An 18,091-nucleotide genomic window follows, 5' to 3' on the forward strand; every position below is an offset into this window, starting at 1 on the left:
TAATAAGGCATAATCATATTATTAGAATCTTTGGTCCATTTACTCTTGATTAAATCTTCTCATGTTACATAGTTTGATTTGTCTAGCGGGGAGTTTGATTGGTCTAGCGGGGAGTTTGATTTGTCTAGCAGATTGGTCTGGTTCAGAATAAGCTTGGGAAGAAAATCGCACCCAATTCATTTCATTTTGTCAAGGACAGCAAATTCTCATTTCATCAATCTAGGCCGGATTGGAGCTCAGATCTTAGAGATGAAAAATGACAGCAGGGATGCTCAGATGTTTTGTCTTTATGGGCCCCTGAGATGCCTACCATTGAGCATCTTAGTCCACACTTAAATCGTAACTGAATGTTGCCATCAACTTGCAAGTACACCAACTAACAAATTTTGATGACCAGATTTAGAATTTATGCATTAATGAGGCTGAAAGCAAACCTTCCCAAGACTCCTATAAAAGTCAACCAGGAGAAACCTGCAAATCCCAAATTAAATTCCCAAATAGAAACTGGGCTGCCAATGTTTTGTGGGCCAAATGTGGCTTGTGGTCTCACCTGGCCCATGAACCATAATTTGGGCACCAACTATTTAGAATTATGCTCTATGCGCTCAGGTTAACACAAAAAGGCTACTTATATCATAGATTTAGTTTCAAAATGTAGGCTAATAAAGTTGCGAGTTTATATAGTGTTCAGCAGAACAATGGCATTATCCATGACATGCCACAGTGTTTTGCTGCATAGAATTATAGGGCGCAAAGGCCTGTCAAGTGATTTCTTACTTGGTGAGGACCATGTCATTCACTGAACAAAAGTCAGATATTTTCTATAAGGGAGGGAGAATCTGAGTGACCATTTAGTACTCATGTATACTTTTAATAAAGAAATTCAAAAACAACATTGGCAGAAAGCCTTGCCACCAAGGAACAGGCAACCCACAAACGAGGATGGGGATATGGAAAAAAGCAAACAAATTGAGGGGCAATTCAGGTAAGAAAATGTGTCCAATTATTTGTGCTGCAAAGCTCATTTTGATATCATCATTTACTGAGGTTGCAGTTTTCATATTTTGGTTCCCAGTCAATGATATTCTTATTGATATGTCATGATACAAAAGACAACTGCTTTATAACAGAAATCATCTGGGGAAGTTAATAAGTTGCTGCTTATTAAGATACTTGAAACTGACAGTCTTGTCAAGTGACATGAATTTTATCAATTGGCCAGTAGGGACTTATAGCTGAAATATTATCATATTTAAATTTTCAATCCATCCAAAAGAATTAGGCCAAGGCGTCTACACTTGGACAACAAGCTCCAGCATTTTCTTTCTCCCACAGGGAGATATGCAAGATGTAATTTCTCCAATATATGATGTTCAAAATCTAATTTTACACTGACAGAATGATATGCATTAATAAACTTCTTCAGTAATGAACAATAAGGCATTGAAACAGCAGGTAAAAGAAACAGATGTCATCCGTGAGAGAAAGGTGATTTATAGGGCAAGGAAATTGTTCCAAACGTGAGACAAAAGCGTTCTGAACTCCCAAAACGTCCAATGTTAATATCCAGTATTGTTTACATCAGGAAAAAATTTCCACTGTCCTGTGCTTTTGGAAAATGGCAAACACGGGCACAGTTTTCCAAATGCAATCCTTCTTTCTGAAACAGAGGGACAATTAACAGGTTTGGGACCTATTGACAGCTGGAGCAGGCTTCCCCGAGGCTCTTTAACCATACCATAGCACAAGCTTCCCACCTCCAGGCTCCCCAACCAATCAGCAAGGGTGGTGGGATGGTGCGCCGAGTCTGTCAATTAAAGGGATGATGATGTGGGTTAGAATGGGTCAACTGGACATGGGTTTTTGAGGTTGCAGCGCCCACAAGGATGGAGAGGACACCTAAGAAGGCAGTCCCCCAGGTCTCTCATTCCTGGAAGTATCTGCTGTGGGCTCTGAGGGACTGCAATGAGCTGAAATGGAGGGACTATTAGCAGGTTTGGAACCTATTGACAGCTGGAGTGGGCTTTCCTGAGGCTCTTTAACCAAGGTACCCACTGTGGGCTCTGAGGAACTGCAGTGCGCTGGTCTTTTCCAAGGAAAAAAGGAACTAGACAGCTTCTCCAACCAAGCATGTGTGCACGCAAGTGGCTGAGCAAGTAAGCATCAGTAGTGTGGTCCCTCCAACTTGGAGATAGTGCACCAGAGCCTCCGGATGGTGGGAAAGGTGAGTGGCCTAACACTTGCAGATGCCAAGCCCCACACTCTGTTTCCCAGCATTCTCCTGCGCAGCACTCCTCAGAACAACACAATTTGCAGTTCCACTCATACCTTTCTCTCCAGACACCTCACATTCCCATCTGAACAGCCAACACTCACACTCACCCTCATCCTATTGTCCTCTCACACCCATGCCTCACAGTACCCTCCACAAATATTGTCCTTCCCTGCTGCCCACCTCACTCCAGTTCCTTAGATCCCATATCAGGACCTCCAGGTAAGACTGAGGGAGCTGGAGAGCACCCTTCCCAAGGTCTCCTCTTCATTCCTGTGGTTACTGCTGACTCAAAAATCCATGTCCTCCTGAGCTGTTTCCAACACTCATAGCTCTCTGCTTTCTCTCATTGCAGAGGAAGAGAGCACACAACCTCAGGGATAGGCAGAGATCCAGGACTTGATCTCCCAGTGACAGACACCTTGAAGGCCATAGGCAATGCATGGCCATCTGATTCAGTGGGAAGGAGGTCTTGTTCCAGGAAGCTGCAACTGTCAGCCACAATCTGAGCCTCCTAAGGCACTGGGGCTCAGACATGTCAAGACCTGATCCTCTTCCAGTAAACCCTGTGCTGGGGGTCTCACCTCTTGGAGCTGGATCTCTGTGTCCATCTCCCCTGTGGAACGGCATAGGGATGAGAAAATGCAGCAGTGGCTGCTTTTGCTCGTCCTACTGCCGCCGATGTTGGTGTCGCTGCCCTTCTTGCTCTTCGTCAGAGGTACAAGATAGAATTGTATAAGCTGCTCCCATACCGAGGTGAAGGCTGTCAGCAGGGAAGTGCAAGACAGGTGAAGTGACTTCCAAGAATTTGGTAATCACTGAAAACACTCCCTGAGAAGGAGTGCTCTGAGCAACAGCCTCGTAGCTGGCCATGGTGGCAGCCTTTCAGTTTCACTGCTCAAAGGCTTCCCAGCCTGTCTTATTCATTGAGGAGGCAGTCACAGCTGTACACGCGCTACAGTGACCCTGATGAGTTGTTGGCAGCTCAGGGAACAGGTCTGTCTGTTAAAGCCAGAGCAGTTGTTTAAAACACAACTTAGTAAGTTTGTCAATATTTTAATTAATTACTCGACAGCTATAGCTATACAGGTCATGCTCACCTTCAAAGCTGTCCAGGAAGCTCACCACCACCTTCTCAAGGGCAACTAGGAACGGGCAATAAGTGCTGGTCCAGCCAGCGGAGCCCACATCCCATGAATGAATCAAAAAAAAGGTGAAACCCGGAAGATGGGATGATGTCGGGATCCTCGCCCACCCTAACTTTTAGGAGATTTAACTCCACATGCACAGCCAAACCAGCCTCCCCTTGCCTGGAAAATCCCCCACTATTACTTATTCATACATTTAGGATGTTGTTATACATGTGCAGGAACTTGTGCTCTTGGAAGTTCTTTTTCACGCAACATCCTTTAGCTCAAAAAGTTGAGAAAGATGAATATAACTGTTGAATATTTTTCAGAAGACACCATTTCATATTTATAGCAGTCAATATTTGATGGCATTAACTACTGACTTTACTACACCTTGTTCTTTCCACCACACAACAGATCTGTTTTTAGCCTATTATGCAAGATAATATTAACATGTTTTTCAAAGCTTCCAACATAAATACATTTTAATCAAATGTTCACACTTTACCAGCCAATATGATGGAATCCATGGTACAGATTGTTTCTATCTGTTCCAAGGACTGTGTGTGCAGCAAAGAAAAATCATCCAAACAGATGACAATGTAGTTAACTGGCATGCACAATGGCCTTGGAATTTGTTATAATTATGTTATGTCCCAGACTATTAAATAATCTAAACAAATGAAGAAGAATTACTGCCTTTGCAAGAAACAGAATACAAAGGAAGGCTATATGTCTATTTGTAGTGCATAATCATATCCATGAAGATTCAAATATTTGACCAGTTTTTAACCACCTGAACACTACTGCACAATGTCACTTACAAATGAGGAGTGTGGTTGAGTCAAAAATTCCTATCAGCTTACCTAAGTATTTTTTTTAACAACCATGTTTGTATAGACCAAGAACAATATCAAAATCCCACTATCTAGTTATTTTTCTTATATTTTCCCAACAGGAAATAATTTAGCAGTTTCCGCACATCTTGCTTCAACTGTTAGCATTTCATTAAAATATTAGGGCTAACATCTTAATGATGCACTTCAATACTTAGAACAATGCTGTGATATTGTTATATTATTTGTAAGGAGCTAGGAACTAATTGTTATGAGAATGTACATCCAGGGTGCCACATTTTACTGCTGCACTGCAGTCAGGTGCTGAGCAACAATGTATCATCCACCAGCCACATAGAGAGCAGCAAGAAACATGCTCCATGAAGCTCCAGCAGTTTGAGTCTAAAAGTGTGAGCATTTCAAGCTTCTGGAAACTAAAAGACATAACATGGTGGCAGCAGGTGTCTGTGGATAAGGGTCAAATATTTTACATGGATTTAGTGTTGAATTAGATTGAGAAAAATCAGCACAAATTAATGCTGGAGGGAGAGAGAAAAAACTGAGTGAATTGTGTGAAATCGAAATTACTGCCACATCAGTAATAAATGCACAGTTCCTGCCCATGATAAACTGGGAGACTGATAATGTTGTAGAGGCATTTGAGAAGTTTAAATCAAAGTGCAGACTGACATTCCATAACTTTCTAAAAGGTACTAGTGAAGAGAAAAGGGTTAGCTACATCCTTTTGAGGAGAGAAGGGGTTAAATTTGTTCAATAACTGGGAAAGGAGTGAGGATGACGGTAAAATCCCAGGCAAAATTTTTGAGAAATTCAGCACAAATCTCCAGCTAATGTCAAATCATCGGATCCACCAATATAAATTTCAAAGCTTGAGGCAGGAATCAAGTAAGCCTGTTGATAATTGCTTAACAAGATTGAAAAATGCAGCCCAGTAAATGTAAATTCAAGGACACAGATGAAAGGCTGATAGATCTACTCATGTGTGGCCCTATACACCCTAGAGTACAAAAGGAATTGATTGGAAACGACAAGCTCACAATATTGCAGGCTGTAGACACTGCCAGAGCACATGAAGCCACGTGTAGACAGATGAAGACGCTGACTACCCAAACAACCAGCCGTCAGCTAAGGCAAAAGAAAGTCAGCAGTGTTGATGCAGTGAAACAGCAACAAAAGAATGCACACCAGACAGAAAGAAAGATGTGCAGGAGTTGTGGACAACCACGAGCACACAGACAGAAAGAAATCTACTCCATATGGATCAAACTGTAGAGCTTGTGGAAAGCTCAAATACTGGGAAAAGATGCGCAGCAGAAGGAAAGAAGATGGTAGATGAGTTATCAGGCAGAGCAATCAGGCAAATGAGAAGAAAAACAAACCAAACCATCCATGTCCTGGAAGATGACAATGAGTTTGAGAACACAATAGGCATAGGAAACATACAAATCCATGAAATGGCTAACACGACTGTTTCAGATCAAGAAGAGAGTGAAAAATAAGTCAGCAATGATATATTTGAAGCTGAAGACTGATACCGGAGCACAGGTTAACACCATCGTGCTCGGACTATACCTGAAGATCTTCAATGAAAATTTGAAAGAAAATGGCTACCCAAGGAAAAAAACTAAGCAATGTCACGCTAACGACATATGAGGGAACTAAGATTCAACAAGCTAAAAGCAACCCAAATCTGAGGGACACAAGAAGGAAAGGATGTTAATCGAATCACTAAATTACAGAGTTGTTACAGCGCAGAAGGAGGTTATACGGCCCATTGTGTCTGCACCAGTTCTCGGCTAAGAAATTCACTTAGTGCCATTCTCCCACCTCCTCCTCATAAGTCTGTACATTCTTCCTTTTCAGATAACACTCTAATTCCCTTTTGAATGCTTCGATTGAACCTGACTCCACCACACTCTCAGGCAGTGCATTCCTGACCTTAACCACTCACTGCATAAAAAAGTTTCTTGGTATCATTTTTGCTTCTTTTGCCAATTATTTTAAACCTGTGCCCTCTTGTTTTCAACCCTTTCATGAATGGAAACAGTTTCTCCCTACCTACTCTGTCCAGACTCCTCATGATTTTGAATACCTCTATCAAATCTCCTCTCAGCCTTCCTTTCTCGAAAGGAAAACAGTCTCAACTTCTTCAATCAATCTTCATTGCTGAAATTCCTCATCCCTGGAACCATTCTCGTGAATATTTTCTGAATTCTCTCCAATGCATTCACATCCTTACTGAAGTGCAAAACTGGATGCAATATTCCAGCTGAGGCCAAACTAGTGTCTTATACAAAAGCTCAACACAACCTCCTTGCTCTTGTACTCTATACCCCTTTTAATAAAGCCTAGGATGCTGTATACTCTAATAACCACTCTCTCAACCTGTCCTGCCACCTTCAATGACTAATGTGCATATTGTCTCTCCATTTTCTTCCTACAAAGATGATTAACTTCACATTTCTCCGCATTGAACTTCATCCGTCACCAGTCTGCCCATTTGACGAACTTGTCTATGTCCATTTGAAGTTCTACACTTCCTCTGCACAGTTCCCAAGTTTTGTATCATCTGCAAATTTTGAAATTGTGCCCTGTCCACCAAGGTCTAGGTCATTAATATATATCGGGAAAAGCAAGAGTCACAACAATGACCCCTAGGAGCTCAACTACAAACCTTTTGCCAGCCTGAAAAACGCCAATGACCACTACTCTCTGTTTCCTGTCACTCAGCCAATTTTGTATTCATGTTGCTACTGTCCCTTTTATTCCATGAGCTACAACTTTTCTCACAAGTCTGTTGTGCAGCACTGTATAAAATGCCTTTTGGAAGCCCATGTACACCACATCAACAGCACTGCCCTCATCAATCCTCTCTGTTACCTCTTCAAAAAAAGCCAGCAAGTTAGTTAAGTGTGATTTTCCCTTAAGAAATCCATGCTGAATTTTCTTAATTAACTCACATTTGTCCATGTGACTATTCATTTCGTCCCAAATTATTGTTTCTAGAAGTTTTCCCACTTGCTGGGCTTGGGCAAAATCTTCTGCTCTTGCTGATGGCGAGCTTGGAAATGGGAAAGCATATAATGAAGCAGGGTGGTGGTGTATCGGAACCTTGCTGCCTTCCTGTCTCCACCAGAATTAAGGACTGGGCAACAAGGCCCATGGTCAACCTTTCCACCCCACGCCTATTGAAGCCCTTAAGTGGCCAATTAATAGCCACGTAAGGGCCTCATCCCAGTGCCATTGGTATTAACCCAATGGCCTGTTGCCATCCGACCCGCACAACAGGTAAAACTGTGCGGCCATCTTGTCGCCTCCAGGTTGGGGTCATTGGGGGGGGTGAAGAGTCCCTCAATCAAAGGGACTCAGTGCCTGATCAAAGGACTCAGCGTCGGGAAGGGAGGGGGGTTCCCACTGAGAGCCTCCCCTGCCCTTGCTGCCGACCCCCCTACACCTCTCTCCCTGTGATCCTGTAGTAATCTGATGTGCAATATACTTGAAGACAAGTGTTATGAAAAAGATCACATGATCTTAACACCCAATAGCAGAGTGGTGCGGGCTACCTCTGTGTGACAGAGTCTTGAGTTAGACACTGAAGAGTGAAGACAGAGTTTTGAGTTGTGAGCACATAAGTATAGTTGCTGAGTTTTGTTTGTAAATACAACATGTGTTTATTCTAACAGCGATCTCCTGATGTTCTCTGTCTCCATACCAATTCGGTCACCCCAAAACAAGCGTGTAACCAGGATCCTTTAGCCCCAAGGAACCAAGGGCATTGGATCCAACAAGCTGGCAACATGAGTAAAAGTATGAAAAACCACGAAAAAAATTAGGTAATAAGCAAGGAAGAACAAAGGAAATCAGAACAACTGAAATTGGACAGTACCTCATATGGTAGGTGTAAGCAAAAAAAAAAGGAAAATTCTCTTCTTGATCATCGAAGTAATCCCCTCAGAACATGCTGCAATTTGGAAGAGCGGAGCCTTTCGATCCCACCTTGGACAACTGGTCTCAGTATGTTGAACGCGTTCTCCTTCCAGGTGAATGACATTGCGGGGAAGGAGAAGAGGCACACGATCCTTCTGTCCACATGTGGGAGTAAGACATATAGACTAATTCAAAATCTGTTGGTGCCCAGTGCCCCAGGCTCAAAAGGTTTTGATGACTTGGTGAACCTTGTAAAGAGTCATTACCAGCACCAGCCATCAGTGACGATGCAACGGTTTAAATTTAACTTAAGAAATAGAGCCGTGGAGGAGACAATTGCTTGTTATGTGGCAAGTCTGAAGCAATTAACTGAATATTGCGAGTTTGGTACATCCATCAATGATATGCTTAGCGATCATTTGGCGTGCAGTATAAACAAAAATGCGATTCAGGAGAGATCACTGGCTGAAACAAATTTAGATTTTCAGAAGGCATTGGAAATCGCTCTGGCAATGGAAGGTGCAATGCGAGACTCAGAACCATACGAGGAGCACAAAATGGCGCCATCCCCTATGTTTGGCAGGGAGCCTCAACCAAAAAGAGCACAAAAGTAAAGAGCTTTACTCAGAAGTGGGAAGTAGCCACCGCTAGCAGACAAATTAAAAGGGATAACTTAGCAGCAAAAACATGGCATAATAGTAACAGAGATGGAAGCAGACAATCTTGTAGTGAACCACAGTTTTTAAAAAATCGAATGCTTCTTCTGGCATCAATATTGGCAGCTCATGCGACATTGTAAAGATAGAATCAGGCAGGCTTTCAGACAAAAGCAAAAACCTAGTGAGATAAACAGCGTTGAAAAGCCTGAAGTAATAGATTCTGATATCTATTTTTTTATTATATAATTTAATGTTAGGAAGAATAGAGCCTACCTATGTAACCATGAGAGTGAATGAGAAGCCTATCAAAATGGAGGTGGATACTGGTGTAGCCACAACGTTGAAAGGTGAGCATATTTTTAAATACCTGAATCAGGGAGAACATAAGCTGAATTTAGAAGAAACTGATGACAAATTAAAAACTTACACAGAAGAAGACATAGAAGTCAAGGGCATATGTAAAGTCACAGTACACTATAGAGCGCAAATAGTGAAATTACCCTTGATGGTAGTAGCGGGCGAGGGACTGAACCTCATCAGATGAAACTGGCTGAAAGAAATTAAATTGGAATGGCCTGAAATCTTCCAACGGAGATCCAATGGGCTATCAGAGCTACTATAAAAATATGTCTCCGTTTTCAAGGAAGAACTTGGAAAGATTGAGGGGCCACAAGCAAAAATTCATGTAGATCCAGAGGCAACACCAAGATTCATGAAGGCAAGACCTGTACCTTATGAAATGAGGGATAAGGTAGACACCAAACTGGACAGATTAGAAAAACTGGGAGTGATACAAATGCAGAAGTGACCTACATCAGCCCCGTTACACCCCTGGGAGTGGCCAGAAAGGCCATGGATACGTGTACACATCGACTATGTGGGGTTTTTTATGGGAACAATGTTTCTCTTTATCATAGATGCTTATTCAAAATGGATGGACATATACGAAGTAGACAAACTGCAACAAAGTTTCACAATTAATGGACTACCTAAAGTGCTAGTATCAGATAATGGAACAGTGTTGACGAGTGCTGAATTTAACTGATTTACAAGCCTCAACGGGATCGTTCATGTGAAAACATCTCCTTACCACCCTTCTTCAAATGGACTCATCGAGAGAGCAGTTAAGATGTTCAACTCTGTATGAAGAAATTGTCTGGAGATTCAACAGCGACTAAGTTAGCATGTTTTCTTTTCCATTATAGAACCACCTCTCATACAACAACAGGTGTCACACCTGCAGAAATGTTGATGAAGTGCCGGGTCCGATCGAGACTGAGCCTAATTATGCCAAACTTAGGCGGAAAGGTAGAAAGAAGGCAGGAAAGTCAGAAAATGGGACATGATTATCACAGTCAGGACAGAACATTTAATGTAGGAGCATAGTTGTTCAGTGAAATAAGTGCAGTAACAGGACCTGTTTCCTACCATGAGAAAGTCAAAAATTGAGTAATTAGGAGACATGTGGATCACATAAGAGGAGAAACCAAGTACCCAGAAATGATTCCACCAGTGTTCGAGACTGAATCAACATCTGTTCCCCAGTACAGCCCTTGCCCTGCAGCTTCTTCCTTTGCCTGAGGCCACTTCTCCCCCTTCCCCAAGCAAGACCTTGCCCTGCAGCCATTGATAAGCCACCCACATATGGCTGATCTGGTAGGTAGAGACTTGCCTGTGAACCCCCTAAAAGTGATGTGGTGCTGTCTGTGAAGCCTGGCGCTGATGACTGTGAGTATTGACCAAAGCAAGATAGGCAAACAAACTTTGAAATCCCGAGTGAAGTGCAGCCTGCCAAGTGCATGCCTTATATATGCTGCTGCGAAACACATCAGCGTATTTTTCTGCCAACTTGGGCAGATGATCCAGCGGGAGGAGACGATTCCGGCGGGCTGGCCTAATAATGATATGCAGATGTAACACAATGAGGTTCCCGACGTCCGAAGGCGGGAAATTTGACCCGACATCGGCGGGCTGAGCAGATTGCAAACTGTTTTCACACCTTTGTGAAACCAATCACGCCATTTTGTCCACTCATACCACCGAACGTGCCCGATGCCAGTGGGCAGGGAAAACCCCAGTCCATGCCAACAGTGGCAGAAAATAAATGTTTCCGTCAGCTTGATGCCAGAAATGGCTACTGGAATATGAAGCTCGATGAGGAATTTTCACTGTTGACAACAATCAACACCCTCTGGCCGTTTCAAATTCCTGCGTCTACCTTTTGGCCTTAAAGTGTGTTTAACAACAGGATGTGTGCCAGCAGAAAATAGACGAGACATACAGAGGAGCAGTCAGCATAGCTGATGATATCCAGATCTATGGCGTAAATGGAAAAGATTGTGATCATCATCGACATGAAGCCACGGAGAACTCAGGAAAGCTGGGATCAAGTTAAACACAGAAAAATGCATGGTGAAGATAACAGAATGCTGGTTCCTCAGAATGTTGATTCAAGCCGAGTTGCGAGAAAGTCACAGCTATTTCTGAAATAGAAGCTCCAAGAGACAAGAAAGAGTTGAGAAGTTTCCTTTGCTTTATCCAGTGCATGGGTTCTTTCATACCTCACATATCAAAGCCTGAGAGATGTTGAGTATCAGCGGTCAGAGTCACAAGAGACAAATTTCAACAAACTCAAAGAAGTAGTTGGCAAGGAGACAAATCTGTCATACTACAATGAAGCTCCAGCATTTTGAGTCTAAAAGTGTGATTTTTTGACCTTCTTGGAACTACAAGACATAACAAATGCCTCACAATTCAAAAGTTCTTCTTTAGCTGCAAAGCACTTTGGGACATTCTGCGATCTTGAAAGTTGCTTTCTAAATACAATTTCTTTTTATCTTCTTTCTAGATGATTCACCTCTGTTTCTAAGTCCTACTTCCTTAATTCTCGTCTCTTCAACTTCTGGCTTATCTTCGCTCCGCTGCTCACTATTTTCCGCTTTGCACGTCTTGCTCTTTTATTGCTCTCATTCACTTCTCACTCTTCCGCTACTCCTCACTTTTCTTCAAATCTCACCGTTCTTTTTATTTCTGAATCTCTTCATTTTTTTGTGCCCTTTTTCCCTTTTTATTTTCCTCATTCACTTCTCAATCCCTGATACTCCTTCATTTCTTTCTCCCCCTTTTCAATCCTTGATCTCTTGGCATCTTTTTCCACTCTCTCTTGCCCTTTTCTTTCACTTCTCTCACAAATAATGGAAGACAAGTATGTATATCTTATGTATTATAGCACAATGTGATATCCCAAAACAAATAACAGTATAACAATTCTCCCCAGCTTCCAAAGGCAAAAAATGAAGGTTAGAAAGAAGTAACATGTTACAAAAGAGACAAGCATTAAAGATCCCCACTGCTTAAATACATGAATTTCCCAGAACAAATATAAGAGGCCAATAACCTATAGATAAGGTCTGCCAGAGCATAAATTGTTGGAGCTTCGACTGCTGTTAAAGGAAGCCTATTCTGGGCACTTGAAAAGACAGGAGATTTGCACATCATCACAATGACACAGTGCATAAGCACTGTCATAACATTTGTGTGATAGAATTATACGTTTCAGTCAGACTTGCATCGCCAAAGATGAAAAAATATTTACTGGGGGCTTTTACCAGAAGACAGAGAGGCTTTTAAAAGACATACAGTATATTCAACTAACTCTAGTATTATAAATGTTTAATTGTGCAACTCACCTAATTTTGGTAGAGAGTAGCTGACATTAAAGTAATCTTCATAAAATTCCAGCAGCCTCTTTGTTATATTTAAAGCATAGTCTCCAGATCCTCGTTGAATAGCATCTGGCCTGGCATACAACCTCACCTTAAGAGAAGAATATCAGTCAGTAAACTTACTCAGAACCGAAAGAATATTTAACTAAAGGTTAATGCACATGAAACCATTCCTTATCCATCCATACATAAACGGTAAAACAGACATAGATAGATAGGATGTTTTACATGAATTATTGAGATAACAGGTACAGGATACAAAATTGCATTGACTATTGACAGAGCTGATTGTTTCAGGTCCAATGCAAGATTGCTGTTGTCCTATTTAAACTTTTAATCAATTCCTCACCTATATGTTTTCACCAGTGCAAAGCTAGTTAGCAGGGGTTTAGTTTTCTCCAATCAGTTTAGAGTACATTGTTTAAATTGAACTTGAAGCACTGGATGATAACCAGAACCAGTTAACCAGACATTGGACAGACTTGGAATGCATCACTAGCCATGTAAATACTGTGGCTACAAGTTTTGCATTGAACTAATACTCTGTAGAAGTGTAGGTCACATAGAACCATTCAGCAATATAAAACGAGAAAAATGTTGTAACTGAGAGTGAAATTATTTCAAATGCAAAACTAAACATTTTTGTGCCGTACCCAGTGTCACCTCCAGTGCCAGAGATAGGGAGGTAGCACAATCCATAGAGGGACAGCAGTGGTGCAAAAAAACGGTGAGTGAGCATCAGGAAAACTGTTTATCTCCACTTGTTGGTGTCAGGGCAGAAGGTAGAAATAAAACCAGAATAAACCTGTCTTTTCTCCTCAGATTGGAAACTTTTACATATATATATGTGTGTGTGCGTGTGTGTGTGTGTGTGTGTGTGTGTGTTTGTAGATAGATAGATTGTTTTCCACAGCAAGACAGGATTCTAAATACAGTCATGTTGATTATTTTTTCAAAAAGGTAAAGCATTTGCCAAACCCATGTTGCCTCAAGAAGTACAAGTGTATCCCGTGGGAAAAAAAGGTAATCTAAAATGGGGTTTGCTTGCGCAGCAAGATAATAAAATTTATGAGGGTACACCATCTTTACTGAGCTTAACAACACAACTGCTCATAGTATCAGAAAGAGGAGCAGAGCTTATCCAAAGCTTCATATCTTCACTAGAATAGATCAAGTGCACAGGGCTTTCAATCGTTCCATCATTACTATTTCAGTGTGGGGTCTACTGAAAGCATTGCCACTAAAGGGAAATATCGGATGCTTTTGCTAAAGTGCAGCTCCTGCCATGAGTCATAGTTTCCACTGCCCAATCTGTTTCTCTAATTAGCACATCGAAATGAGCTCCAATTTTCAGTGAAACTGAGGTGCAAAATCTTATGATGGTTTTTGTAGATTTTCAATAAACTACCACATTGTGATTGAGCCACACTGTGACACTTCCATTTTTTATTTTAAATGTATTGTGCATTACTCTCAGTGTCAATTCAAATTCCCAGCACGAAAAGGCTCAAATTGAGATGTCTGCTGCTCTGCCTGTGTTTCTCTGTCAAGTTGATGCCTGCGCAATAACATGACAAAATCAAGAACCAATTCCCCAGACAGGGTGTGCTATTTCGCTACAACTACTGCACTCCAAGCAAATCTTTCCCTTGGTGACTTTCCAACTTCAGCTGTGACACTGCAGGTGCACTGAATGCTTGTTGCTGGGCATTTCTCCCGCTAAGACGGGAGCTTGGAGAGATTCTTAGCCCAGTTGGTTCATATGCAGCTTCTACTGGTCAGTTACTGAAAGACATAGGGACAAAAATTAAGAAGGGAAGAAAATGTCAAAAAAAATTGTTCCCATTCAGGTTCCCGGGTGTTTCTATCTTTTATTTTCATTACTTGCCTGTCCTATAGAAAATTGAAATTTATATTCCTGCGTAGTTGATCTATATAACCTTATGCCATGTTTTAAGCAAGTTGTTACAACACTCCATCCAACTAAACTTAATTTTTTTTTCACTCATGGGATTTAGGCTTTGCTGGCTAGGCCAGCACTTATTGCCCATCACTAATTGCACTTGAGAAGGTGGTGGTGAGCTGCCTTCTTAAACCACTTCAGTCCATGTGGTGTAGATACATCTACAGTGCTGTTAGGAAGGGAGTTCCAGGATTTTGACCCAGCGACATTGAAGGAACGATGATATATTTCCAAGTCAGGATGGTGAGTGACATGGAGGGCAACTTCCAGGTGATGGTGTTCCCATCTATCTGCTGCCCTTGTCCTTCTAGATAACCCCTAGATGGGTTTGGAAGGTGCTGTCTAAGGAGGCTTGGTGAGTTCCTGCAGTGCATCTTGTAGATGGTGCACACTGCTGCCACTGTGCATCGGTGGTGGAGGTAGTGAATGTTTGTGGATGGGAGCCAATCAAGTGGGCTGCTTTGTCCTGGATGGTGTTAAGCTTCTTGAGTGTTGTGGGAGCTGCACTCACCCATGCAAGTGGGGAGTATTCCATCATATTCCTGACCTGTGCCTTGCAGATGGTGAACAGGCTTTGCGGGGTCAGGAGGTGAGTCATCACAAAATTCCGAGCCTCTGACCTGCACTTGAAGCCACAGTATTTATATGGCTAATCCAGTTCAGTTTCTGGTCAATGGTAACCCCCAGGATGTTGATCGTGGAGGATTCAGTGAAGATAATACCATTGAACATCAAGGGGCGATGATTAGATTCTCTCTTGTTGTAGATGGTCATTGCCTGCCAGTGCCAGGCGATTGTGTGGTAATCAGCAGAAGGTTTCCTTGCCCATGTTTGACCTGATGCCATGACATTTCACAGAGTCCGGAGTCGATGTTAAGGACTCCCAGTGCAAATCCCTGCATACCACTGTGCTAGATTGACCCTGCTGGTGGGACAAGACATACCCAGGGATGGTGATGTCTGTGACATTATCTGTCAGCTATGATTCTTTAAGGTATGATTCCAAGAGCATGACTACGTCAGGCTGTTGCATGACTAGCCCGTCAGACAGCTCTGTCTGACTAGCCCCCAGATGTTAATAAGAAGGACTTTGCAGGGTCAAGTTTGCTGTCGTCATTGCCGTGCCTAGGTCAATGCCATGCTTCATTCCTTCTTGAACATCAAGTGAGTTAATACAACTGACCACTCCAGAGGGCAGTTAAGAGTGTCTGGAATCATATCTAGGCCAGACATAAAGGGCATTTGTGAACCAGATGGTTACTTACAACAATGGTTTCATGGTTATCATTAGACTTTTAATTCCAGATTTTTATTCCACCGTTTGCTGTGGTGGGATTTGAACCTAGGTCCTCAGAGCATTACCCTGGGTCCCTGATCCAGTGAGAATACCATGACACCACTGCCTCCCCAGTCTAATAACTGTGTTTCAGGCTTGGAATTCTGTGATGAGTAACTCAGGAGGGCCCCAGCATCACAGATGCCAGTCTTCCACGTGTTATAAAGAAACGGCTGAAGGCATTGGATACTGCAAAGGCTATGGGCCCTGACAATATTCCAGCAATAGTACTGAAGACTTGTGCTCCAGAACTTTCCGCGCCCCTGGCCAAGTTGTTCCAGTACAGCTACAACACTGGCATCTACCCGACAATGTGGAAAGTTGTCCAAGTATGTCCTGTACACAAAAAGCAGGACAAATCCAACCCGGCCAATTACCGCCTCATAGTATATTCTCAATCATCAGTAAAGTAATGGAAGGGGTCATCAACAGTGCAATCAAATGGCACTTGGTTATCAATAACCTGCTCACTGATGCCCAGTTTGGTTTCCACCAGGGCCACTCAACTCCTGACCTCATGACAGCCTTGGTTCAAACATGGACAAAAGAGCTGAACTCCCGAGGTGAGGTGAGGGCGACTGCCCTTCACATCAAAGCCTCATTTGACTAAGTGTAGCATCAAGGAGCCCTTGCAAAACTGGGTCAGTGGGAATCAGAGGGAAAACTCTTCGCTTGTTGGAGCCATACCTAACACAAAGAAAGATGACTGTGATTGTTGGAGGTCAGTCATCTCAGCTCCAGGACATCACTGCAGGAGTTCCTCAGGGTAGTGTCCTCAGCCCAACCATCTTCGGCTGCTTCATCAATGACCTTCCTTCAAAGAAAAGGTCAGGTGGGGATGCTCGCTGATGATTGCACAATGTTCAACATCATTTGCGACTCCTCAGATACTGAAGCAGTCCACGTCCAAATGCAGCAAGACCTGGACAATATCCAGGCTTGGGCTGACAAGTAGCAAATAACATTCACGCCACACAAGTGTCAGGCAATAACCATCTCTTACAAGAGAGAATCTAACCATCGCCCCTTGATGTTCACCGAATCCCCCACTGTCAACATCCTCGGGCTTACCATTGACCAGAAACTGAACTGAACTGGACTAGCGATATAAATACTGTGGCTAGAAGAGCAGGTCAGAGGCTAGGAATCATGCGACAAGTAACCCATCTCCTGACTTCCCAAACCTTGTCCACCATCTACAAGGCACAAGTCAGGAGTGTGATGGAATACTCCCCACTTTCTTGAATGAGTGCAGCTCCCACTCAAGGAGCTTGATATTGTCCAGGACAAAGCAGCTGCTTAATTGTCACTGCATCCTGTAACATTCACTCCCTCCATCACCGACGCACAGTAGCAGCAGTGTCTACAATCTACAAGATGCACTGCAGGAATTCACTGAGGCTCTTTCAACAGCACAATCCAAACCCACGACCAGTACCATCTAGAAGGACAAGGACAGCAGATAGATGGGAAAACACAAGCTGGAGGATCCCCTCCAAGTCACTCACCATCCTGACTTGGAAATATATCGCCATTCCTTCACTGTCGCTGGGTCATCAAAATCCTGGAACTCTCTCCCAAACAGCACTGTGTGTGTCCCTGCACCACATGGACCACAGCAGTTCAAGAAGGCAGCTCACCACCACCTTCTCAAGAGCAACTAAAGATGGGCAAAGCCTACATCCCATGAACAAATAAATTAAAACTTTAGAATTCCGTGGAGGCCTCGCTGCTCTTGTGATTAAAAAGCAATAGCTTTTTTTCTTTAATCATTCTATGGACTGAGCTGATGAAAGAAAAGTCAGTGAAAGGCAGTTTGAAAAAGATAATTTGGCTGATTTTATTGACCCATTTTGTGGAAACTGCTCATTACAGAACTTGAACTTAGAAATAAAACGTGAGTTATTTGATTGGGAGATTGTAAGGTGCTTCATCATTGCTGATTGGTAGTTTTTCCTATAGACGAGTGTTTGGAAGTGCTTTACTATTACCTTACATTAAGGCAATGGAACATTTCAGCCAACCAATATTAGTAATTTACAAGTGCTTGTTTCTGCCATTTCTCGTTTTTTTAACTTAAGTATACCAACACTGAAGTGTGAAATCTTTGAGCAATGATGACAATGTTGAAATATAATGTTTCACAGGCACATACCTAACACAAGGCACTTGTATAGATAGATGCATAGTCGGCCCGTTGAGCTCCATGGCAGATTCCTGGA

The 18,091-nt window shown here is 42.5% G+C and overlaps 1 protein-coding gene across 1 annotated transcript in view; it reads right to left on the reverse strand.

Annotated features, from left to right (window-relative positions):
• Positions 1–18,091, reverse strand: part of LOC121293307 (thyrotropin-releasing hormone-degrading ectoenzyme-like) — a 135,251-nt gene that overhangs the window by 81,304 nt on the left and 35,856 nt on the right. Inside the window, exon 4 of the mRNA XM_041216220.1 lies at positions 12,535–12,661. Coding sequence (XP_041072154.1) covers positions 12,535–12,661 — 127 coding nt within the window. The remainder of the gene's footprint in view (positions 1–12,534; positions 12,662–18,091) is intronic.

Source organism: Carcharodon carcharias, chromosome 21 (assembly GCF_017639515.1).
Source record: "Carcharodon carcharias isolate sCarCar2 chromosome 21, sCarCar2.pri, whole genome shotgun sequence".
Taxonomy (NCBI): Eukaryota; Metazoa; Chordata; class Chondrichthyes; order Lamniformes; family Lamnidae; genus Carcharodon; species Carcharodon carcharias.